This window comes from Alternaria ethzedia (genome assembly GCF_023757985.1).
Source record: "Alternaria ethzedia strain BMP 0044 chromosome Unknown scaffold_1, whole genome shotgun sequence".
Lineage (NCBI taxonomy): Eukaryota > Fungi > Ascomycota > Dothideomycetes > Pleosporales > Pleosporaceae > Alternaria > Alternaria ethzedia.
In genome coordinates, this window is record NW_026056194.1 from 400,765 (window position 1) to 424,685 (window position 23,921).

At 51.9% G+C, this 23,921-nt stretch overlaps 9 protein-coding genes across 9 annotated transcripts; 3 read left to right on the plus strand and 6 right to left on the minus strand.

Annotated features, from left to right (window-relative positions):
* Positions 1 to 64: 64 nt before the first annotated feature.
* J4E87_000133 (uncharacterized protein) lies at positions 65 to 4,141 on the plus strand (the record flags this gene model as incomplete). The annotated part of the gene is made up of 1 exon (XM_049371792.1): positions 65 to 4,141. One exon carries the CDS (start codon positions 65 to 67, stop codon positions 4,139 to 4,141), a length of 4,077 nt encoding a protein of 1,358 aa, XP_049237926.1.
* Positions 4,142 to 4,513: 372 nt separating this feature from the next.
* On the minus strand, positions 4,514 to 5,246 carry NDK1 (nucleoside diphosphate kinase; the record flags this gene model as incomplete). Its single annotated transcript, XM_049371793.1, has 4 exons — positions 4,514 to 4,776; positions 4,832 to 4,979; positions 5,126 to 5,156; positions 5,230 to 5,246. 4 exons carry the CDS (start codon positions 5,244 to 5,246, stop codon positions 4,514 to 4,516), a joined length of 459 nt encoding a protein of 152 aa, XP_049237927.1.
* Positions 5,247 to 5,556: 310 nt separating this feature from the next.
* J4E87_000135 (uncharacterized protein) lies at positions 5,557 to 8,695 on the plus strand (the record flags this gene model as incomplete). Its single annotated transcript, XM_049371794.1, has 3 exons — positions 5,557 to 5,641; positions 5,737 to 6,523; positions 6,571 to 8,695. 3 exons carry the CDS (start codon positions 5,557 to 5,559, stop codon positions 8,693 to 8,695), a joined length of 2,997 nt encoding a protein of 998 aa, XP_049237928.1.
* A 295-nt stretch (positions 8,696 to 8,990) lies between these two features.
* Positions 8,991 to 9,635, minus strand: J4E87_000136 (uncharacterized protein; the record flags this gene model as incomplete). The annotated part of the gene is made up of 1 exon (XM_049371795.1): positions 8,991 to 9,635. The coding sequence occupies one exon, from the start codon at positions 9,633 to 9,635 to the stop codon at positions 8,991 to 8,993; it is 645 nt and encodes a 214-aa protein (XP_049237929.1).
* A 2,430-nt stretch (positions 9,636 to 12,065) lies between these two features.
* Positions 12,066 to 12,470, plus strand: J4E87_000137 (uncharacterized protein; the record flags this gene model as incomplete). Its single annotated transcript, XM_049371796.1, has 1 exon — positions 12,066 to 12,470. The coding sequence occupies one exon, from the start codon at positions 12,066 to 12,068 to the stop codon at positions 12,468 to 12,470; it is 405 nt and encodes a 134-aa protein (XP_049237930.1).
* A 373-nt stretch (positions 12,471 to 12,843) lies between these two features.
* Positions 12,844 to 14,069, minus strand: J4E87_000138 (uncharacterized protein; the record flags this gene model as incomplete). Its single annotated transcript, XM_049371797.1, has 2 exons — positions 12,844 to 13,893; positions 13,944 to 14,069. The coding sequence occupies 2 exons, from the start codon at positions 14,067 to 14,069 to the stop codon at positions 12,844 to 12,846; spliced, it is 1,176 nt and encodes a 391-aa protein (XP_049237931.1).
* Positions 14,070 to 17,538: 3,469 nt separating this feature from the next.
* J4E87_000139 (uncharacterized protein) lies at positions 17,539 to 20,045 on the minus strand (the record flags this gene model as incomplete). Its single annotated transcript, XM_049371798.1, has 2 exons — positions 17,539 to 17,943; positions 17,994 to 20,045. 2 exons carry the CDS (start codon positions 20,043 to 20,045, stop codon positions 17,539 to 17,541), a joined length of 2,457 nt encoding a protein of 818 aa, XP_049237932.1.
* A 1,409-nt stretch (positions 20,046 to 21,454) lies between these two features.
* Positions 21,455 to 22,440, minus strand: J4E87_000140 (uncharacterized protein; the record flags this gene model as incomplete). Its single annotated transcript, XM_049371799.1, has 3 exons — positions 21,455 to 21,466; positions 21,616 to 22,376; positions 22,434 to 22,440. The coding sequence occupies 3 exons, from the start codon at positions 22,438 to 22,440 to the stop codon at positions 21,455 to 21,457; spliced, it is 780 nt and encodes a 259-aa protein (XP_049237933.1).
* Positions 22,441 to 23,078: 638 nt separating this feature from the next.
* J4E87_000141 (uncharacterized protein) lies at positions 23,079 to 23,426 on the minus strand (the record flags this gene model as incomplete). The annotated part of the gene is made up of 2 exons (XM_049371800.1): positions 23,079 to 23,179; positions 23,240 to 23,426. 2 exons carry the CDS (start codon positions 23,424 to 23,426, stop codon positions 23,079 to 23,081), a joined length of 288 nt encoding a protein of 95 aa, XP_049237934.1.
* Between the last annotated feature and the right edge of the window lie 495 nt (positions 23,427 to 23,921).

The following is a 23,921-nucleotide window of genomic DNA, read 5'->3' on the forward strand; positions in this document are numbered from 1 at the left end:
TAGACAAATCGCCCTTCTCACGATGTCGCTTTCATAACACGCATCTGCGCTCTCGCTGCGCATCATGGATTACGCACATATCGCAGAGCTCAGTCCAGAGCTGGCCGCGATCGAATCGAAGCAGTTCCGAGCGACCGTCACGTTAATATGGCCCTACTCGTCGTCGACGCGACAATTTGCCCTGCTGCTCGCTGAGCCCGAACTCCGGCTACGGCGCAAGAACGGACAAGTCAGGGCGCGCTTTTCTGGCGCCAGCGCGAAAGCTATTGCGACAGCAGGCGTGGGTATTGGCGATGAGGTGGTCTTGAGCCTACGAGGCGCTGAGTTTGTTAAGGAAGGCGCCGTCAGCACACCAGGCAAGAGCATTGAGTGGGAGCTATCATATACACAGACAGTAGTCATTCGCGTCTATCGAAATGGTAGCGAAACAGCAAATCTCGAACTCATCGATGCCGCGCCCACGCCCGCGCCCGGATCGCCTGTCCGCCCAGCAGCCCCGACGCCTGCGCGCGAATTCTCCTCCCCTGCTTTCTTCAAGCGGGCGCGCTTATCCGACGGACCCTCCTTCCCAGCACCCTACGATCCCTTGGCGGACGAGACGGAAGACGGCCATGACCGAAAGCGACCTAGGAAGTCATACGGGGACTGGAAGGCGTGGACATACAGCGCAAGGACACCGTCGCCGGAGAAAGAGGACGTGGATATGAACGAAGAGCTCGATTCTGTTGAAGCGTCGCCTAGCCGTGCAGGGCGGCTTCCACGCACCCCCGTTTCGCCTCAACGACCAGCCGGGCCCTTGCAAGAACCAATGGTTGACATAGAGGCGGTCACAGGAAATGATAAGATAACTTCGACTCATGAAGCAAGCTCCTCAGAAGTCGTAGAATCACATGTGGAAACCGAACCTGTGCCCGCCGCTGGGGCTGACAACCACGCCAACAACGAGCTTACGATTGCTATGCCTCCTCCCGCCTTCCCATCAGTCGCCGCAGGCTTGATGACGCCCATCGGTCGAGAGCCTGAAAGTCCAACACTTGCGCCACAAGACGCCTCCAATCTTCCATTGCCGTCACCGTTTCCAGGAGAGCATGATGCTGATGCTGCGTCTTACTTTGGCGTTGCTACTACTATCGAACAGTCGGTCGAAGCCGATGCTACGGGAGACAAGGAAGAAGATCCACCAAGTGAAGCGAGCTACATCGGCGAGACGTCCTTCTTCAGCTCAATAGGCTCATCGAGAGCTTCGGTGTTCCACCCAAACCACGAGTCGGCCTTCACACCTGTACGATTCACATTCGGCATGGACGGTGCTGGCTATTCTCGCCCCATGGAGCTATCGTCGCCTCCGCCAGAAGCTCAACCACTCGAGGTGAAAGCTGAGAACATCGACGTTTCAACCTCGCCCGCCCCTCGCGAACACGACGATGGCGATTCGGAAGCAGAAGGTATATCTCAGTCACGCCTGAGCACTCCCCAGAGCGATGAAACAGATGAGGCCGTTGAAGATTTGACTACCGCAAATCCAGAGATGGTTGAAGACGAAACGGCCGAGCCAGAAGTCGTAGAACTCTCCTCGGAGGACGAAGAAGAAGCCTTGAGTGAGATGGAGCCGGAATCCATGGCAGTCGAATCTATGATGCAGCCTAACACTGCTCAACAGCCTGAAGAAGGCTCCAATGTCTCGGATGACATGCAATCTGTGACCGGAAGCCTAGAAGACATCCGTGGCCAAGCACTGGATACAGGCACACAACATTCCACAGCTACGTCAGCTATCGTCGACTTAGGCTCCCCTTCAGACGATAACAGCGAGATCGACAGCAGGCATGAAGAGCAGCAGCCTAGCTCTAGCCGAAGACAGTCTCCTTCTCAGGACCAGCCCTCTGCCATGGATCTTGGTAATCATAGTGAGTTTGTAAACCTGGATTTTGCGACCGCGGACGCACATGCTCTTGATACATCAGAGGAGCGAACAATTACTCACACTAAATCTCAGGAACCGGAGCCTGACGTTGTACTACGCCCCACGGAGGACCCGTTTTCACCTGTCGGCGATCTGCCAGAATCAATCTTGGAGGCTACTGATGACTACTTGCAAGACGCATTTCCGATGGAGCACGCATCATTCGGACAGGAACATGAGCAGATAGCTGCTTTTGAAGATGACCGCCAATCAGAATCAGATGTCCATATGGAAACAATAGAAGAGGCCGCCGCATTTCAGGCAGACGAATCCAATAACCTGTTAGCGCCTGTCGATACCGTCCACACAGCTAATGAGCCTGTGAGCCAACATTCTGAGATCGGACCTGAGGATGCCCACAAGATCGAAAGCATGAGTATTGTGCTTGAGCCGCCTGCAAAAAATACCAGGTCGAAAGCGAAGGCATCAGCGCCCCTGGAGAAAGAAGATACTGCTGTCCCTGAAGCCAACAAACGATCCAAAAGATCTGTGACTTCGCGTGCCCGTTCAGCCGTTTCACCACCCAGAACACGCACTCATTCTGCCCTCTCTCCTGCTCAGGAATCCACACAGACTTCTCCTTATAGTCTTCGCTCACAGTCGAGATTGTCGCCAGTGGAAAGCTTGTCCACCGGTGCTAGCATCGCTCGTCAAAGAGGCTCGCGTAGACATGCTTCGCAAAGAAGTGTAGACTCTATACCGGATATTGAAGTATCCCAAACCCAGGAATATGACCGAATCGTTTCCAGCTTCCAGCCGTCGCAGGAGTTGGGTGCCTCGCAAGGCAGATATTCTGATGTGGCTTTCATCAAAGACTCTGAAGAAGAGAGCGCACGCTCTGAGTATTCGATATCTACTGTGCATCCCTCAGACATGGAGTACATGCATCACAGCGACCCTGTCGACCGTGCCAATGCTTTTGATGATGAGAATGATGAAGGCTTGAAACCGCCGCCAGCAACTGCGCCAGAGTTAGGGCCTTCAAAGCAGAAGGTCAGAGGGAAGAAGAACGCGCAGCAAAGCGTGGAGATGAGGAGTAGTAGTCCTGCTCAACCAAAATCTCCGTACGTTACACAGCCATTGGTCAGCAGTCCAGGTACGCAACGACATGTAGCACAATCAAAGGACACGATAACTCCCAGCCCACGTAACGGACGAAGAACGAGGAGAAAAGTATACGATCTTTCAGGTGGAGGCAGCCAAGACGTCGGTGATATTGACGCGCTCATGCGCAGCTCACCACCCGTTTCACCCAGAATCGACCAACGGACGAGACAACAGGGCAAAAGGCCTATCACCCCTGCTGCAAGCCAGCAGACTGCCATGGAGTCGCAGCCCAGCATCAACGCCCAACATGAACAAAACACCCTTTTGACGCCTCAGCTCACGCAAACAACATCTGCAGGCCTGCGCTCCACCCAAGCCGAGGCCGAAGTCGACATGGAAGTCTTGACCGCATCACCAGAGCCCAAAACAACACCGCGCCGCAAACACAGATCGGTCGACGCAGCAACTATTCCCGCATCTCCAACCTTGATCGATCCATCGTCCGACGACGCCAACACTGAGACGCCCGAGCCACCCTCTGTCGGCCTTTCCACCCCGCTAGCTTACTATACTCCTCTAAAGGACCTCGTCTACTTCCTCAATCGCTCCTCCGACTTCCACTCGGCCACCAAACCCGACATACTTGCCCTGGTCACCTCTCCTACTACGCCAAGCGAAAAGGCCAAGAAGGGTCCAAAACACTGGTTCACCAGTCTGCAGATAACGGATGCTAGCTCCTGGCCCGAGACGACAACGGTACAGATCTTCCGCGCTTACCAGAACGCACTTCCAGAGGCGCAGGTCGGCGATGTGGTCTTACTCCGCGCATTTGCCGTGAAGTCGTTGAACCGGCATCCCATGTTGATAAGCGCAGATGAGAGTGCGTGGTGTGTATGGCGATGGGGCAAACCTGTCTGGGGGGCTAAGAGGGGTGCATTTGGTGAATTGAGGGCAAGAGAGGAGATCAAAGGACCGGCTGTTGAGAAGGGTGCAGGGGAGTGGCGCGAAGTGGAGAAGTTGAGGGATTGGTATACCACGAAGGTAGGTACTGAGCTGGCGGAGAAAGAGGAGGCGAGGGTTCGGACTAGGAGTAAAGACAAGGGGAAGGAGCCGGCGGATGTAGATGCATGAGGGTTGTGGGCTTTTGCGCGGCGTTGAGAAACGTCTTCAGTGTGGTATGGTTATGTTATCGGCGCATGTACAGGGTACACTGGGTGTATTACGTCCACGTTCTGGTGGACCACATTAGTATGAGCAGCACTGCATCACTTTGCGAGTCAATAAAGTATTGAGAGATCATTCATGTGTCTCATTGGTTTCTACCATATTCCTTTTCATGCGATCGTATCTTCATAGCCCACACCTAAACCCTGAAGTCTAGAGCCAGCTTTTCGCCCAGAGCGTCTACGACTACTAGGCCAGTCCGTGGACCAGCTGTCCGTCGCAGAAGCTCGTAGCTACTAATCTCGCTCCATTCTCTCGTAGTCTAACTGTATGAGGCGTCTATTTCTCGTAAACCCAGTCGTGCTGGGCGGACTTCCAGCTCTGGACCTCACCCTCCTTGAACCAGAGAGCGATCTCCTTCTTGCCGTTCTCGACGCTGTCGGAGCCGTGGCAGACGTTGCGGCCAACGTCGAGGGCGAAGTCACCACGGATGGTGCCGGGGGCGGAGGCGAGGGGGTTGGTGGCACCGAGGATGGAGCGGCCGGTCTTGACGGCGTCACGGCCCTCCCAGACCATGGCGCAGACGGGGCCGGAGCCCATGTCTAGATGGTGTCAGTGATGAAACTGGGTATATATCGTTCGGCATGGCCAACGTACAGGCAATTAGACCGGGGAAGAAGGGCTTGTCGCTCAAGTCGGCGTAGTGCTTCTCGAGGTGCTCCTTGGAGGGAGTGACGAGCTTGATGGCGGCGAGCTTGAAGCCGCGGTTCTCGAAGCGGGTGATGATGGGACCGATGAGGCCACGCTGTTGGGCATTTGTTAGTATGTTTGCTTTTTACATCTTGTTGAGAACCCCGCTGTCTTAGTCGTAACAGCAGAATCATTGTAACAATTGATTCACTATCAACAGCTTGAGAAGGATAAGGATCAAGATATGAGGGAAATACATACCTGAACACCGTCAGGCTTGATAGCGATGAAGCTGTTCAGCTGTCAGTATATTGTTCACCGCCCTTCAGCTGCCCCTCGTCTTGGGCTCAAGATGCCGAACGTACGTCTGCTCGGTAGTCATTTTGGCGATGAATTGACGTTTGAGTTTTTGTGTAAAAGTGATGTGTCTTTACGACTTGATGAGAGGAAACGAGAAGGAGAGGCGGACGTGTAGCTGGAATTTTATGAAGGGGGTGGGGTATCGACGCCCTCGTTGTTGTCTAGTGGGGTAGCTTGCATAAAATTATGCCTGATTTGTGCAAGAGAGCTGGACCCTGACCTTGGCGCTGCTTCAAAGTCCACATGGCATCTCGAGCGCTGAGGACTGGCCGATTGACTGATTGACTGGTGATATTCCAGGCTGGCTTCTGTGTATTAGAGAGCTGCCTGTCATGATTACTTTACGGAAGCAGCCTCCCCGGTGGACGGCTGTATTTTTGGTGTTGGCGCTGTTGGCTTGCCTGTTCGTGCCAGCTGGTATGTAGCTAAGCTCACCCCCGATATCTCCAGCCCACGATGGCCTTCTTTCCGCATACATATAAAGTTACGGGGAGGTTACTAAAAGCTTTTAGTATCGGTCAAGCACGAGAACTTCAAAACATGCAGTCAATCAGGCTTCTGCAAGCGCAACCGCCAGTTCGCCGATGACGTCTCCGCTTCGAGCTCCTGGACCTCGCCCTACGTTCTCGACCCTGCCTCGATCACGTTCAAAGATGGCCAATTAGATGCCGTCGTGCTCAAGACACTGAAGGAAGGCGAAGAGAAAGCTCGCTTGCCGCTTACCGTTACATTCCTCGAATCGGGCGTGGCACGCGTTACTCTTGACGAAGAGAAGAGGGCCAAGGGCGACATCCAACTGCGACACGACAGTCAAGCACGGAAGGAGCGATACAACGAGGCGGCACAATGGACTCTTGTTGGAGGGCTAGACCCGTCCAAGGGCGCTGCTTTCAACCCCGAGACGGAAGATGGCTACACCAAGGTTGTCTACGGCAAGGGCAGCAAGCACCAGGCCGTCATCCGCCACGCGCCCTTCGGCATCGAGTTCCAACGCGATGGCGAGACGCAAGTCAAGTTCAATGAGCGCGGCTACATGAACGTCGAACACTGGCGACCCAAGGTCGAGAAGCCCCAGGAGGAGGAGAAGAAGGAGGGCGAGGAAGAAGTCAAGGAGGAAGAGAAGAAGGCCGAAGAGCCTGTAGAGGACGAAAGCACGTGGTGGGACGAGAGCTTTGGTGGCAACACAGACAGCAAGCCGAGAGGCCCTGAGGCTGTTGCACTGGACATCTCGTTCCCTGGATACGCGCACGTCTTTGGTATCCCAGAGCACGCGACACGGCTATCTCTCAAGACCACCAGGTGCGCAGTATCCACACAGATATACCTACTTAGCTGACAGTCTCTAGGGGCGGCGACAATGCCTACACCGAGCCATACCGACTGTACAACGCCGACGTCTTCGAGTACGAGATGGACAGCCCCATGACCCTCTACGGCGCCATCCCATTCATGCAAGCCCATCGCAAAGGTTCCACCGTCGGTGTCTTTTGGCTCAACGGTGCCGAGACCTGGATCGACGTGACAAAGAAGAGGAACACCGCCAACCCGCTCGCTCTTGGTGTTGAGGGTCATACCGATACTGAGACGCACTGGATGTCTGAGAGTGGTCTGCTGGACGTCTTCGTCTTCCTTGGACCGACTCCTCAGGACCTCACTCGCCAGTATGGTGAGCTGACTGGTTACACGGCTATGCCCCAGTCCTTCGCTATCGCCTACCACCAGTGCCGTTGGAACTACGTCACCGATGAGGATGTCAAGGATGTCGACCGCAGGTTTGACAAGTTCAACATCCCGTACGACGTTATCTGGCTTGACATTGAATACACACAGGAGAAGAAGTACTTCACCTGGGATCCTCTGACCTTCGCCAACCCCGAAGGCATGCAGCAGCAACTCGACAAGCGTGACAGGAAGCTTGTTGCGATCATCGACCCTCATATCAAGAACACAAACGATTACCCGATCATCGACGAGCTGAGGAAGAAGGACCTCGCCGTCAAGAACAAGGAAGGCAAGCAGTACGAAGGCTGGTGCTGGCCTGGCTCATCCATGTGGATCGACTGCTTCAACCCGGCTGCCATCGACTGGTGGAAGGGCTTGTTCAACTACGACAAGTTCAAGGGCACTGCCCACAACACCTTCATTTGGAACGACATGAACGAGCCCTCGGTGTTCAACGGCCCTGAGACAACCATGCCCAAGGACAACTTGCACCACGGTAACTGGGAGCACCGCGATGTTCACAACATCAACGGTATGACTTTCCACAACGCGACATATCAAGCCATCACGGAGCGCAAGAAGGGCGAGGTTCGCCGTCCCTTCGTGCTAACCCGAGCTTTCTACTCTGGTAGTCAGCGTACTGCTGCCATGTGGACTGGCGATAACCAGGCTGAGTGGAGTCATCTTGAGGCTTCCATCCCCATGGTCCTCAACCAGGGTATCTCCGGCTTCCCCTTCGGTGGTGCGGATGTTGGAGGTTTCTTCGGTAACCCAAGCAAAGAACTCTTGACTCGCTGGTACCAGGCTGGTATCTACTACCCTTTCTTCCGTGGTCACGCTCATATCGACACTCGTCGTCGTGAGCCATACGTCGCTGGTTCTCCGTACACGGAGATCATCACTCAGGCCCTTCGACTTCGTTACCAGCTCCTACCTGCCTGGTACACTGCCTTCCACGAGGCTCACACCACTGGTGCCCCAATTATCCGACCCAACTTCTGGGTTCACCCTGCCGACGAGCGTGGTTTCGAAGTCGACGACCAACTCTACATTGGTTCCACTGGTCTTCTCGCCAAGCCAGTCACAAAGGAAGGTGCTGACAGTGTCTCTATCTACATCGCGGACGACCAGCCCTACTACGACTACTTCGACTTCACCACCTACAGCGGCGCTGGGCACCACACTGTACCGGCTCCTCTCGAAAAGATTCCTCTTCTTATGCAGGGTGGCCATGTCATCCCACGCCGCGACCGTCCTCGTCGTTCCTCTGGTCTCATGAAGTACGACCCCTTCACTCTGGTCATCGCTCTCGACAAAGACGGTAACGCTGCCGGTACTCTGTACGTTGACGACGGCGAGACCTTCGACTACGAAATGGGTGCCTTCATCCACCGCCGCTTCTCCTTCGACGGCACCCGCCAGATTCTCACTTCCTCCAATCTCGACTCTAGCAAACGTACTGTCAAGTGCGAGAAGTATCTCAAGACGATAGAGAAGGTGCGCGTCGAAAAGATCGTCATTATCGGCGCACCCAAGGCTTGGAAGGACAAGTCTGAGGTCGTCGTCATGCAGGAAGGTGAGAAGGAGACACAGAGGAAGAAGCCTGTGCCGCTTGAGTTCCATGCTGCCGAGGGTAAGAAGGCTGCGTATGCGGTGGTGAGGGACCCGCGGGTGTTTATTACCAAAGGGTGGAAGATCGACTTCGCTGAGAAGGGTGCCGGGCATGAGCATCATGGTCATGAACATTGAGCTCTGGGGTGTATAGATGCATGAGAAGCACGCATTGCAACAGGGAAAGGATCGTAGAATCTGAGATGAAACGCAATCTGTATAGAACTAAGATTACGAATACGTGTCGTGTGCATATGAAGACATCTTCATCAGCGTGTATAGCTTCAGCCGCTCACTTTCTCCCTGCTCGGACGCTTTCGTGACCGGGCAAATACCACGGCCTCTCGCTCTGATCGGTGCGTTCTGTACGGATCGCATGTATGACGAAACATGCACCCTCATTCGCTACCCGTTCCAATCTCAAGCTCGAACACTAAGCCATGGTATCAATCGCTGGCACTTCGCTGCGTCCCTTGCCATCTGCCTTTTTCCACACGCCATGTAGAGTACCGTCAAGCCCCACATCCCATAGAAAGGTCCAATTTGCGAGGACAAACTCATCGTGCGGATAGTAATCGACGAAACCCTTCGCATCTTCTTCTGAGGCCCAGAAGGACACTGTTCTGACCCGCTGAGAGTTGACCACCCTTGTCTTGAGCTGGTCCCAAATGTCATCGGCAAGCCAAAGCACACCATGGTCCTCCTCATGCCAGAGCTGCAAGTCTTCCGGAAAGCTATAGATAATTGAAAGGCTCGCGAGATGGAGTAGGAAGATAGCCGTGACTTTGTCGAGCCGTCGGTCGAGGTTTGAGTTGCTTGTCGGTAAAACGTGCAGGCGGACGTGCTGCATTTCCGCGAAACTCTCAGGTATAACGAGGTGGGCATCTTGGTGCCGATCCTGGAAGGTTTTAAGATAGGCTCGGAATATTTTGGCGCACTCGCTGTCCATTTCAGATCGAATCTGGCGACTGGACAGGTAGAGCCCGATGTAGGAGGAGAGAGGTGCTGTGTGGGGTATAGCAATGTAACCGTATACCTGGTTGCGCAATTCAGCGGGCAGGTCAAGAAACGACGACATCTTGCACTCGGCTGTGGCAGACGCGGTTGGAGTGCTTTTGGTGGCTCAGAAGCTGTTGTTTGTTGATGCTTGGTGGGTGAGTGAGTGGAAAGTGAACTGGATAGGAACAACGCGTACTAGTGCCGAAAGCGCGTTTGTCACCTTCCCATGCGATGACATCAACGCTGTAGGCTGCTATCGGCAGGTCTTCCCGTTACTTGAACATAACACTCTCGTCCAACCGTCGACTCTTCTATGGCCAATGCAATAGATGCCACTTATCTTATGAACATATGGCTGGAGGTACCGCGTGAACGGAGATCAGACCACGACACCGAATTATCTTGACTATGAATCGGCAGGGGTGAGAGAAGACGCTGCGCAGCTATGAATGTGTCCGCCAAAGAGTCAGGTACTATTCGCATCATGGCTGACTGGCAGACTAGTGTCAAGAGCACATACCTTACTTACGTCCTCAAGTGCACTATGTCGCACGACGCCATGACCACGCAGAACCGTGTCAAAGAAATAGACGTCGCACGGTGACCCAACCGACGTACCAACATACTGAGTCTCGGCTCTTTATGAAGGTATGAGCTCAGTGTTTCTCTGATGGCGCAACGGCTATCGCAATAACACCATGCGATGATGGGTGGTGAGAACAATGACCAGACCGTTTCTTCACTGTGCAACCCCTGCAGACTCAGTGTCTCTATTACACATCCGGCAACTCAATCACGCTACTGGCACGTTCCTTTCTCAGCCCGCTCGAGCGAGAACAGTCAAAACACACGACCTAGGTGACTGCTACTATGACTGCGAGAGAAGTGATGACTGGAGAGAACTATAAAAACTTCAGTGAGTTTGTATCCTTATACTAATACCATAACATCAGTACAGATAGACAGCTCTCGTTCATACGAATCACTTCCAACAAGCATTACTACCTTCTCGAATCGATAGCGACAACGCATATCCGCAAACAAGAAAACCGACGTATCGATCAATACTCAAATCCACTACATCATGGACGATTATACCCGAAAGCAACGGTTTAATGAAGCTGATAGAGGTCAAGAAAAACTCGGACGAACCCTCGAAACGCTGAAAAGCGATATCGACAAGCATATCGTGCCTCGACCATCGAGCCCGGAGAGAATCAAGAATTCTATCAAGGATGCTACTTGGGGAAAGAAACAGGCCGAAACGCGCAAAAGAGAGCATGATGCGGAAGAGAAAGAAATTCAGAACAGGATCCTGGATGCGTTTAAGGATGGCGAGGATATACAGAGAGCTACACGTGAACATGCAGTTCCGGCTGTCATCACAGCAGAAAATTCCGAACGTGCAAAAGAGGCCATCAAAAAACATCTCAGCACCATTACGGAGCTGAAAACGAGAATGGGAATGCGTACCGACGTGTGAGGTCCAGAAATCAGGGGCACCTGGGCAGGTTAGCGGCCGTTTCGGACGGCGTGGCGAGGTGGAAGGTCATTGGTCTATACCAATCGGGCTGGGTGATCTTCATGTACACGTTACTCCAGAACATGTGCTTGGAGTGGTTTACTACTCCAAATATACCATGATCTTAAAGCCATACGGTAACGAAATCCACACCCTAAGCATATTAGACACTTCTCTTTCTTGCCACGTTTTACACATTCCTCAACGTTTCTACTCTTTTGAGATGTTCCCAATGTCAGTGTATAGGTAATATCAAACAATCTTCCCGTTGCTGATTAGAGTTCGTGACGCTTGTCTCTGATACTTACCATCGTCCCATATGGTCTTAAAAGCCAAACCATACAGTACCATTTTCAGAGTCACTCTGAACCCTTGCAGTAGACGTTCACATAGTCTGACCAAGTGGTTCTAGATCGCGTGTATGCGCTGGGCTTCGCCGGATGTGTTGCGGTAGATTTAAGAAGAGACGAAGACGTCACGTTCAACATGACACACTGCTCGGGATAATAATTTTACGATACCATTCCTCGGGACACTATGTTCATTGCTGATTAACCGGATAACGTGTCACCAAGTATGCTTTGGAGGGAATTCGCGTAATATGGACATTTGATAATGCGTGACGTCAAGATGAACGAAGCTGAACGCAATTATTGGTCACTCACGACGACCCCGTGTCGCAGCACCCACGTCAAATACTTAAACCAGACAATACGAAGGGTTAATATCCACCTTCTTCACTTCAAAATCCTCCAAATAGCCTTTACCTTCCTCTTATTGCCAATCAAATTCTAGTCGCCATGCCTCAATACCACACCGCGACCGGCACGGTCTCGTATCCAGATGCGAAATCGAGCTTTCCAAAGTTTCCGCAGGTCGGGTTTGGTCGCGCGGTCGCTATCGGTATCGGAGCCGGCTTCGTAGGGGCCTTAGTGTAAGACAGTCGCCACCTAATCTTCTATCTGCAAACGCCTGACTCTCTCCAGCATGTCAGGATCGAACAAAGTCGAACAGTTCTTCACAGGCCGTCCAGACTCCTACGTACCTGCGCGAACGATGGGCAACCACATGGGTGTCTCGCCAGAATTTTACCAGCGCCACACGTTCCTGTTGAACCATGCTCATCATTTCGGTATGGGCATGCTTGCTGGACCTTTCAGAGCGGTCATGTCGTACTACGGCGTCATCGGGCCGGTCGCTGTCTTCATGCACACCGGTATTCGCATCATGCTGGATCAATTGGTGGAGACCACGGCAAATGTGTCAATGGTTCCGTGGACGTGGCCGATCAACGAGCAGGTCATTGACATTTTGCATAAGGGGACATATGCGCTTGTCACTGGCTACATATGTGATAAGATGGTTAGGGGTGTTGACTGGTTCAATAGCTGATTGCTTTCGTTAGTTCAGCAGTCAGTGAACCTGAAACATGCAACGGGACTCGGCGACTTGTTCGAGTCCCATGCCGTAAACTTCTTGCATATCGCATCCGCAGAGACGATGTCCTGTCGAATGGATCTTCCAAATACAGGCGGCATATTCTCACATACATGATCGGTTAATTAGCAAATGTTGACCAAGAGCTCGTCGCTCCGATATGTGAAGGTGTTCATCTCTTCATCCACCGCTGATAAAGCAATCCAACGGTATCACAAAAGTGTCAAAGTTGGAGGTCACCTAGTGCAATGAGCCGAATACGATGTATAGTGATGTATTAAGATTTTGAGGGTTACTTTTGAGATGGAGCTTCGCAACACTAAAGCTCTTATGGCATGTTCGGATTCGGGGCTCCCTTGCTCAATTTGAAATGGCCGGGATGCAAGTTCTGGAAGACTTGAGCGGGGTCGTACTTTTTGCTCACACCGACCAGTCTCTCAACATTCGCCGCTCCGTAACTAGCGATCGGATCCATGAATTGGGAGGCGTAGTTCATGTAGATGTAGTCATTGTCCACGCCTTTGGCTTTTGCCTCTGCCTTGACCTTCTTGATGATCGTAGATAGGAACTTCAAGATAGTTGCTTCATCAGCTGCGTTGGCGAATGATGCACTCATGTTCATGATAAAGATAGGGCCTTTAGCGGGCGTAAGACCAAGGGCGTTGCCACCGTTCTTCTGCATACCCTTCAATTGGCCTTCAGTGATAGCCTGGATTGAGATTGTTGGGAATGCGCCTTGAAGATCTTGTACGCCTGGGATGAGGCTGTAGAAGGTGTTCACGAGGAAGCTGAATAGCTCGCGATCGACCTTGAATGTGGCATCCCATTGGGTTTGGAGGGAGCCGAGTGTGTCGTTCGGTGATCCACCATTCATCTTTATAGTAAGGTCGCTGAGGTAGCCAATTCCCGTGTCGTCCATGACAGGCGTAAGAGCGTTGATATCATCAAAGACAGAGGCATTGGCAATGGGCTGGGCGTAATGAGTCTGAACGATCGCGATCTTGCCCATCCCTGGGTAGTTGCCAAATGATACGATCTCGGCAGCGTCGGTATCCTTCGAAGAGCCGACAGTAGCGAATTTGTAGATAGCATCGAGGACGGCTGGGAAGTTATTCTCTGTGAAAATGCGCTGGCCACCCCACATCTTGCCAAGGGGAAAGGCGTTGAGCTTGAAGTTAGTAACTATACCAAAGTTGTTACCGCCACCGCGAAGAGCCCAGTACAGATCAGCGAACTGAGTTGGGCTTGCGGTGACAACGAGACCAGACGCAGTCACAACCTCATAGCTAGCAACGTTGTCGCATGCCCATCCCAGCTTGTTCGAGAAGAACGAGATCCCGCCACCAAGAACGAGTCCCGGAACACCGACTGGAGCCATCTAAAACCATTTTAGCCTTTGTATCCCACACGTGAATGTAAAGAACCTACTCTGCCTCCAACAACACTGACACCAGATTTCTCGACACCCTTGTAGACATCGACCCAGCGAGTTCCGGCTCCAACGTTGGCATACTTCTTGTCATTCGACACTGCGACTTGATTGAAACGCTCCATCGAGACGGTGATACCGCCGTCAATACTCGACGCTCCGGCAAAAGCAGCATGGCCACCACCTTTTACAGCGAAAGGGCACTGCGTTAGGCGAGAGAGAAGAACTAGCGAAGACACTTCGATCGTGTTAGATGGCTTAAAGACACATCTCGGGTTCACGGTTCCCTGTTGAATGCTCCAATAACTGCCAGTAAAGGCGTCATACGCGGACGTCTCCTCAGACAGGAGCTTGTCGCCGCCATAGATCAGCTTCAGGGAGGAACACTGGGAAGCAGTCAGTACTCTAGATTATGAGCGAAGTGTTCGGTTCAAAACATACAGCAATAGAGCAACCGCTTGATGCAGTTCTTTCCACCAGACCAGAGAGCTCAGGAATAGCTGAGACGTTGACGCCGTTGGATATCAAGGCTTCCGTTATGTTGAAGTCTGCGGGTTCAAAGATTCCATTCTGGGCTGAAACGGCTGCCACGATGGTGCTAAGCGAAAGAAAGGTCTTCATCTTGGACGTTGTGCGTAAAGAATGAACGATGCTGGGCGTGCTCGAGATGCCAGAATGCGGTGTAGTATTAGTTCAATTTATCATTCTGTACTGGAAGATCTTCCGCGGACCATAATTGGCACGTCGTGCCCAGGTGCATGCGCGGTTCATCTCGCTTGTGGTTCCATGACTGCGTTGCTGGCTGTGAATGGCTCAATACTAGGGTTGTCACATGCGAAGCTTAGCACACGTGCGGCGGTGGCAAAGTTCGAGCTTGGGACGCGGCGGAGTAAACCTTCCTGCGGGAAGGGAGCCCTTACTGTACCTACGGCTCGCTTGCATAGATTATATTGCGGCGGCAGACCCGACTGCTTCTGCCGTATCTACCTGTGTCATTGCGCTGGCACCCATCCTACTACATACCGTGACAAGAGAGAATGGTGTCCACTAATCGACGAACCAACCTCTTCGGCGAGATCTGGTAGCGATATGGCGGATGATGCGGGCGGACTCACGCGGGCAGTCGGTCGGCTGGCGCACGGGTGCGGCATTTGGCGCAGGTAGGTGCACATGCGGGACCCTGAACGCCAAGCGGCGCTTGGCCGGCGAGGCGGCAGCCTGCCGTCCGAGGATGGACGACGTTGTCGGCACCACGATCCCATGCCTGTATCGCGTCACCATCTATCTGAAGGCATTATCAACGATGCATCAACTGGTCAGCTGCCGGAATAGCAACTGATGAACGGCACCACTTAGCTGCTTCTCTTTCCTCGCAACGATCCTGAGTTCCTTAGGTTCCCGCTTCAATGGATTCATGCCCAGATGGGCCCGCACTCTACATCTGCAGTATATGATTTTGGACGCCAGGTAGCCAATAGAATCCACAATAGAGATCCAGCAATCTGGTTAATGAGTACCCAGACACGCCATCGCAAGTGTCATCCCATCCGCCAGGACATATTACCTTTCTGGGGAAGTTTTTCTCGCTTCCTTCATGCGTTGAGCGCAAAATGAAAGGCCGCCACCGGTCGGAAGCCCTACACAGATACGCGGTACAATCCTCATTACATACGCTCAATACGGTCGCTCTCAGGGCCCACACGGGGACAATGCAACAAGCCGCAGCAATCTCTTCTACCAGCCTAATTCGGCCTACCCTCCCGGTGTTAGCCTAAGGAAACTTTTGTTTATGAGCCTGGAATCCTGCGTTCTAGATCGCATCGTATTTTCGGTTACATACGACGTAGGATGCTTGGGACGGCAAGCCCAAACATGGACAGGGTTTGTCTGTGACACTCAGCATCCTTGAGGAAGGAGTCCACTTGTCAGTTTGGGTCAACGTACATCATCAGGTACCATTGATACCTCATGCTGGCTGTCCCAGGGACCTGGGAACCACGCCGCAGAGCCTTCCAAGTCTTCCAAGAACCCCCGACATTTGTATTTCGACTCGAACGATGCTTTCCAGGACCTGTAAATCCGTTTGGTTATTGATTTCTCATCAACTCGAATGTCCGCACCCTCAAAGACACCTATCACGAGGGACGAGCTGGTGCGTGCAAACGCCGCCATGCTCGTCCTGACATCAACGATTGTGTTCTCTCGCATCACACTCCAAGTTTTGAAACGTCGATCATTCGACCTCTCGGACTTCTTCATCTACTTTGCTTTCGCTTTATTCGTCTCAATGTGGACATGCTATCTGATGGCAGTTTGGCCTATGTTCCGGGTGTTCGCAGTCCTGGGAGGCCTGGCCGAACCCTACGCGACAATCATAGAAGATACCGCGGCTATGATAAGATTCATTGTAGCAGGCCAGATGTGCTTCTACACACTTCTTCTTTCGGTTAAGATGTCTTTGTTGACACTCTACCGTAAATTGCTGACCGGTCTTCCTGGTGTATACAAGAAGATATGGTGGGCTATCGTCTCGTTTTGTATGATCGTAAGTCATTCTTCTCACATTGGTCTCGTGCCCAAGATGCAAAGGCTTACTTCCGAAAGTCATGGATTGGCAGTGTTTTCAGCAGCATTTTTACGTGCGACAATCTGAAGACCAAATATGCGCAAGGCAGATGCGTTGGCACCCCAAACGAGAACGACAGAATCATTTTCAGTCTTTATTTTGCATACTCGGTAGACGTCGCTACCGACTTCGCGAGTATGTTGAATGAGCCTCGAGCATTACACTAAGCGATACTGATCGGCGACAGTAATGTTTCTACCAATCCGACTGACTTGGAATCTCCAACTACCACGTAAGCAGAAGATTGGCGTCTTCGTGCTGTTTGGCAGCGGCTTCATATGTATCGCTTTCGCCACGCTTCGTGTTGTACAACTCGGAGTCGACGGTCGTGGCAGAGCGACTACACCTGAGCCTAAGTGGTTGTTGCTTTGGACTGTTGTAGAGTGTGCTATGGGTATGCTCTGTTTGGAGGCCTGGAAAATGTAATCTGTACTAACAATATCTCTAGCTGTCATCATCGGATGTTCACCCGCCTTCGCGATACTGGTCCGCAAACGCTCGAACGCGTCGAAGCCGTCCTATAACGCGCAAGGCTATGTCAAACAAGCGTCCGACAATATAAGAATGAAGATTATAGTCAGCTCATCGATACGACCGCAAGGTGATAATCGAGATCTCTTTTGGGTTGATGCGTATAGCAGCCAGGAGGAACTTGCGAAGAATGCCGGGCGTATCGTGGTTAAGACTACTGTTCATCAAGACGATGAGATCTCAAGTCACGATTCCAAACGTAACAGTACCGGTGGATCATGGGCCGTTGAATCGCCCACCGGGAGTAAAAATGTTACTTGTAGCACGGCTCGCCATTAAAAGGCAATAGAGGTACAACTAGCATGCCGTTCAAAACCTCCACGCCCTATTCTGACCGTGATCTCTGTGAAACATGCCCACAATTACACAAAACGCTCAAAACGGCAGGAAGCCATGTCTGAACTACGCTAGTACAACTATAGAAAATACGCAACTAATCACACGGCCATGATCGACTCGCCACCGTCTTCCGTTATCCTTTTCCGAATGTTGATCTTAAGCAGTTGGCCCGTAGCCTTTTCTAAACTTCCGTCGTCATTCTTCGCGAGTACAGTGCTCGGACAGTACACAAGCGCTTCTCCGGTTTCCAATCCCTCGATCCGCTGCATGAGAGCCTTGTCGTCGTTGCTGTCAAGGGCGCTGACATGTCTCTTGAGTGCGGCATACCAGGTAGGGCTCGTAAAGCGATGAATGACGGTCATGTTGCAAAGCGCAATAAGATCTGTGGACGCGGTCGGTTCTTGAGTAGAAATGATCATACGGGTACCCAAGTGCCGCTGGAAGCGGATCGTGTGGTCGAGACTGTCTGCGAGAAATTTGGATCCTGGACTATCGGACATGTACTAGCATTGTGTTAGCAAGAGCTTGTTGAACGAGGACCAAAATACTATACCTTGTGCGCTTCGTCCAACACTACCATCTTACTCTTGACAGGAGATTCCAGAAAGCGGTCCAAGCCCAGCTTGAAGAGAACACAGGCTGTGCTCGATGACATGAAAGCATCGGACAGATCCATGATAATCATCTCGCCTGGAAGAAACTCTGGCTCCGCCGCCTTGCCGTCCAGATCGAGGAAGGACTCAAGCATCGCTAAACGTTGTTTCAAGGCTTGCGATTGTGCATCGTTTAGATCTATCCGCTTAACTTCTTTGGTGAACAACTTGTAGTCGAGTCGTCCATCTTTGCTCGCGGATGACATTTTCATGAGTACCATTTCGACCTGGCCCATGTAGAGTGGGGGGCTCTTATCTCCAATACCCATCAGTGCACGCAAACCGGTGATGTCGAGAGCCCGGGCGTTGAGTCTGAATGGAATCACGCGGATGTTACGAGAGGGATCCTCGTAACAGCTTCTGATCGCTCCATTGTGTGCGGAAACCAACACAGTGATTCTTCGTACGTTTTGGCCAGGATATTCGGGCTGCGCACGAGCCAGATGCACAGCTTCACTGACGCTGAAACCTGCTCCGCCAGTGCTCCAACTTCCATAGCTGAAGACTAATGCAGAAGCAGGCGCTTCCAAACGGCCGAGGTTCTTGGATGGAATCAAAGCATTTTCGAGCAAGCAAGCTGTAGTATGACTCTTACCACTTCCTTGAACACCGCATATGAATGCGGACAAAGGCACATTGGTGTTGTAGAACAGCTTAACGGCATGTCCCGCTTCGTCCCGGTGATTACCGATGAAGCCGAATTGCGGGACCAAGTCTTTCACGTGCTGAGCGACCACAGGGGCCGATAGCAACGGCGCGTGCTTGATATCTCTCATAACACCTTCAATAGTCGCATCAGCGTTATCGGATTGGAACTTGTTAGGAACGAGACTGTCCATAAGACTGAGATCCAATTCAAAATCCTGTCGATCACTTTTCGCGGGTAGCGGTAATGAGCGGGATGACTGAGCCATGCGAACTCCTTGGCCGGATGCTGAGACTGGGCGATTACTCCCTGCAGTACCATTATTTGGGACTGAAGATGCTGTCTTAGGGAGGGCTTGTGACGGCAATGAAGATGCAGGCCCCGATTGCTTTGGTACAGTTGCCGAAACTTGCGATGCTGGTGTTTGTATCGTGGGGGCCTTTGCTGATGTGCGGGATATAGAGGATGAGGAGACCGGCAACTGCGTCGCTGGCGCTTGCGATGCAGTATTTCCAGATGTTGTGAGTGTTGCTGGTTTTCTTCTGGTCGGTAAAGCTGCAATCGGTCGTGAGTTCGGGCCCGGAACGCTCTGTAATGGAGCGTGGCGAATCTGGGGCTTATTCTCTTCGGTGACAGTTGCTGAGGGCTGATCTTGCGCAGGTTTAGGGAGAACCAATTCGCTAGATGCAGCGAGTGTGTTTGTAGGCCTAGCATGTGACGATGATGCTGAAGGGTAGGGAGGTGGTGACAGCTTCGGTGCAGCATCCTGCGCTGATGACTCTGACCTGGTGGCGTCCGGATTTGTATGTTCTTTCAAAGAAGATTTACGATTCGTTGTGGTCGAGCTTGGTTTCGAGGGCTCGAAAGGCTGAGTGAATGTGAAATCGTAGTTTCCGGATACGAATAACTTATCAGATGCCCCAAACCCACCTGGGGGAAGAGTCAACGGTGGAAGCTGCGACGAAGCTGCCTTCTGTGCTCTTTCTGGTGAGACGATAGACAGCGATGCCTCATTCTGAGAGTTTGACTTCGAACTCGATACTGGTGTGCTAACAACGCTCCCCATGTTGGATTCAGTGATAAGGCTTTGCGCAACTGTTGCTTCGTCGTCCCCTTGAGCAGAGACGAAATCTGATTCGGTATGTTCCGAGTCATTTGACGATGAGCCTGATGAGGAGGCATTGGAGCTACCATCCGCTGGTGGAGTAACTAAGCCTGAAATCTGCTCATCGTTTTGCTCGGCTGTCGGTGGTTGTGCGCACGGCTTTGAGCGTCTCTCAATATTTATCTTCTCGATACTACTCATGTGTTAGCCTGATCACCACCTAGACCAATTTTAGGAACATACTTCAACACGGCCAAATTCGTAGACGTGGAATCAAAGTCTGGTCTCATTCGCTGCAACTTCTCGATGACAGCGTTACGATCGTGAAAACGGCCTGTAGAATCGAGCGGTGCATCCGAGCAAAGCTCCTGTCACTGTTAACAACCTGCAAAAAGAAAAGTACATTCGGTAGACTAACATTGCAGAACTCCTCGCTCAAGCTAGGTCGCTGTTAATTATGTTGACTTAAAGTGATGATACTGTGCTAGACGCAACTTACTCTATAGGCTCGGCTCCAATTCCGTCCACGGTCACTGGGTATCCTGTCTCTGTTCTCTTCGTGCGGCCGCCGACATCCGCATTATTGAACAAAGAAGACGTTGACGAAAACATGACTTTATCGTTGCAAGGGTGCTTTTCGACGTCGCTTTGCAGGAGATTTACAACTTTGCTCGAGCATTCAATGTTGGGGTGGAGAGCGGGAATGAAGCCGTTATGTCAGTAATGTCCTGCACGAGCGCACGCTGAACCAGATGTGAATGTGGGACCGCCCTCGTGTGAAGCAGGTACGGTAAAGAAATAAGTGTCGCGTTCCCGAGGTGACGCTTATCGATTAGCCCCTGGCGCTACCAGAAACCCTGCAATGCACCCCATCCATGAATGTATAGAGAACAATCTCATCAACACTCATTCCTCCTTGCTCTAACAGACGAGCCTCCTGCCTAGCTGTCATTTCACATGATCCCTCCAAGTTCTAGCACCGTTGGCGTTTCACCTAGGGATACCTTACGTAGGGATACCGGGTGACCGGCGGGCTATCGCTGTCGATGACGTCATACGAACGCGAGCCTGACGCGTTAAAGAATGCAGGTGTACAGCTGCCAAACCAACACCCGTAGGAACTTCCTGCGCATTCGCTACTCTGCACTCATTCGGGTTTCAATGAAAGCACCGCCGAGACGTGGAAACTTCTAGTCGACGAACGGCATATCATGTTCGGTCCTTCTCGCAACACCGTAGGCACAGACCCATTCCCGACTATTCAGCTTCATTAACCATGTCATCAAGCATACCGACTCTGCTACATGAACTATTTCGGCCTTGACAGATGCTCCTATCAAAAGTCTGTTCTACTTCAGATCATCTTCGGTCAAACCATGAAGACAAAACCTGGGCTTCCGACGCCGGATCATGCGCAGAGGCCCTTCCTATGGCTTCCCAGTGTCGCTCCGAAGACAGAGTGCACTCATACCGTCTCTCTTTCGTACGTGATTTGAAGCTGTCGCTCTTGCTCTAGCCATAATGCCCAATGCTTCACGATGCACACGTTCGTCAGCGCCTTATCCCACCAATCCATCTCATGTTGGTAGTTGCAACCATCTTCCGGATCTTTAATCCGATAGCTGGGCTTTGGGAAAAGTTCCGTACGACAGATGCAGCATAGATGGCTATTTTCCCTTGCAGCATGGATCCATTGCTCCAAATGAGTGCGGCAATAGCTGTGTCGACATGCTGTGATTACGCCTGGCGGTATAAGCGCGTCCTGACACACGGCGCAGTCGGCATCAGTGAGGCCTTCTATAGGAGCTGATACCTTTTCGACCGGGACCGGTTCCCCGCGCCATTCCATTTGAGCGCCATCTTCGAAAGCTTCTAAACACTCGTCACGATTCGTCTCGATGCGTAGTTCTAGCTGCTCTAACTCATCGAAGATGTTGAAATTGGGCGGTACGCCGAGAGCCGAAGTATTGCGTTCCACATCAGCGTCGACCTCAGCCATGAGCTTGCCTTCCAGACGGCAGAGAAAGAAGGTAAGTCGAACTACTAACACATAAGCTCTAGCGTTATGTGTTAGATGGAGGATTCTGGCCTTCTCGTGCAGCCCATCAGTGTCACTAAGGTTCTGGTACCATAGGCTCTCCATTACTTCTCCGCAACGATCCTTGATCGCGTATAGTGTGCTAACTGCCTCCTTTACAGTCCATGACCAGTGCTTCTTCGGTAAACAGGCCGCAGCATCTATCAATGTGAGAAATCTTATGCCTTGGCGTGTCAGCTCTCTACCAAGTCTTTCCTGCTTTGCCCAAACTCTGTTAGGCAGTACGCGTTTTGCGTTGCTCATGAGAGTCTGGAAGCTAACATCCTCTTCTTCAGGAATTGGTTCAGGCAACATCTCAGGTGCTGCGAAAGTAGATGAGTGGGGTTGCGGCCGATAAGAAAGTCTCCTCGGGTCAGTGCTTCCAAACAGCTCCTTCAACTCGTCACGCACAGTCTCAGGCCGTTGAGGCTCATTATCTTCTGCCAAATGCCGATCTGCAGCTGCTAGAGCATCATCCAGGCGTATCGATATGCGGTCATCGATCCAGTTACCGGGCATGTCTGGTGGGCGCAGAAGTCTTGATGTGCTATCGTTGTTATTTGCGGAGTTGATTCTCGTTTGGATAGACGGGCTGAACAGTCGGGACTAAGGCGCAACAGGAAGGATACGTAGCCTCTATTTAGCGGTAGGAACCTGTACAGAATGCACGTGTGCGAAGCAAAAGATGTGTATCAAGTGACCAGGTAGCATTGAAGATCGGTTGAAACTGAGCAACAATGCAACGCATTTGCATGTATCCACGTACCCCCGAAGCTTTATAGTGATACTGTTCGCTGTTTCAAAAAACTACAAACAAGGCAGTCTGGCAGCTAGATTGTTCTACATCGATCTGTCGCGAGTTTCTACTAGACCATGAAGAGAACGCCAGTGAACTAGACTAGAGTGTCAAGAGCCTCATCGGAAATTCTCACAACCTCAAAGTCCAAAAACACTACAGCAGATCGTCACGAAAACACCCAGAAAGAACCAATAAGGTGAAACAGCATCTTCATTGTCAGCCGATGTAGCCTATATCACTATCGGACCTGGATACCACAGCTCCTCCTACCACTACTAAGTCCAATCCAAATCATACTGATCTTTATAATATAAACATATTTACTGTTCCTCCAAACTCGAAACCAATCGCCAGTCGTTTACGCGCCCTGGATGCGGCGGCAGAGAGGGCGGCCCCTCTCAAGGGTGTTGGGGTCGCAGTTCAATCGGCTGTCCTCGATGCAGGTCAACTGGGCGCCGCCTATGTGATGTGATTAGCTCCGAACGCTCATTTATGGATCATGATATCTGGGTTACTCACAGTTGTTGACGCTGTCGGGGACACATCGGCCGCTCTGTCCGTTGACAGTGCACACATCCTGCTTCAAGCTGGTGTTTGCGACACAGCATGCGCCTTCGGGAACGGGACGGTTGTCGTTGGCGCCTTGAGGCCTGGCAGCGGCGAGGGCAGAGAGAGCGAGGACAATGGCGGAGATGGTGAACTTCATTTTTGCGGTTGAGTTGGTTTGTTGGTGGGTATGACGGTGCCGGTAATAGTGTTTATGGTTAAGGGATTATTGATAATGAAGAACCGACCAGCGGAAGGAATAGAATTGAATAGAGAGCGAAGTAGAGAGTAGTAGAGAAGACTGTGGTTGAAGATGCTGATGAGGCTACTATGCGGCGCGGTACCAGGCCTCTCTTATACACGCTGCCTCAGGAAGCTCCGCAGGCGTAGATGTTGGCCTCGGCCCAGCAAAGACTTCACGATGCATTGCTCTCTCTGGCCGCAACACCCGTACTGCATCCTGCATCTGCCCAATTCCCTCATCCAACGCAAAAGTTCCACCGGTAGAAAACACACGAGACAAACACAAAACAACACAATCGGTTGCGTCGGCCTGGAAAACACGGCCACACGCCTGCTTCGAGCATGGCGGAAACGGGCGCGTGAAGGGAATGGATACCTTGGCGCTCAGGCGCCCTTGAAGGCATATCACGAT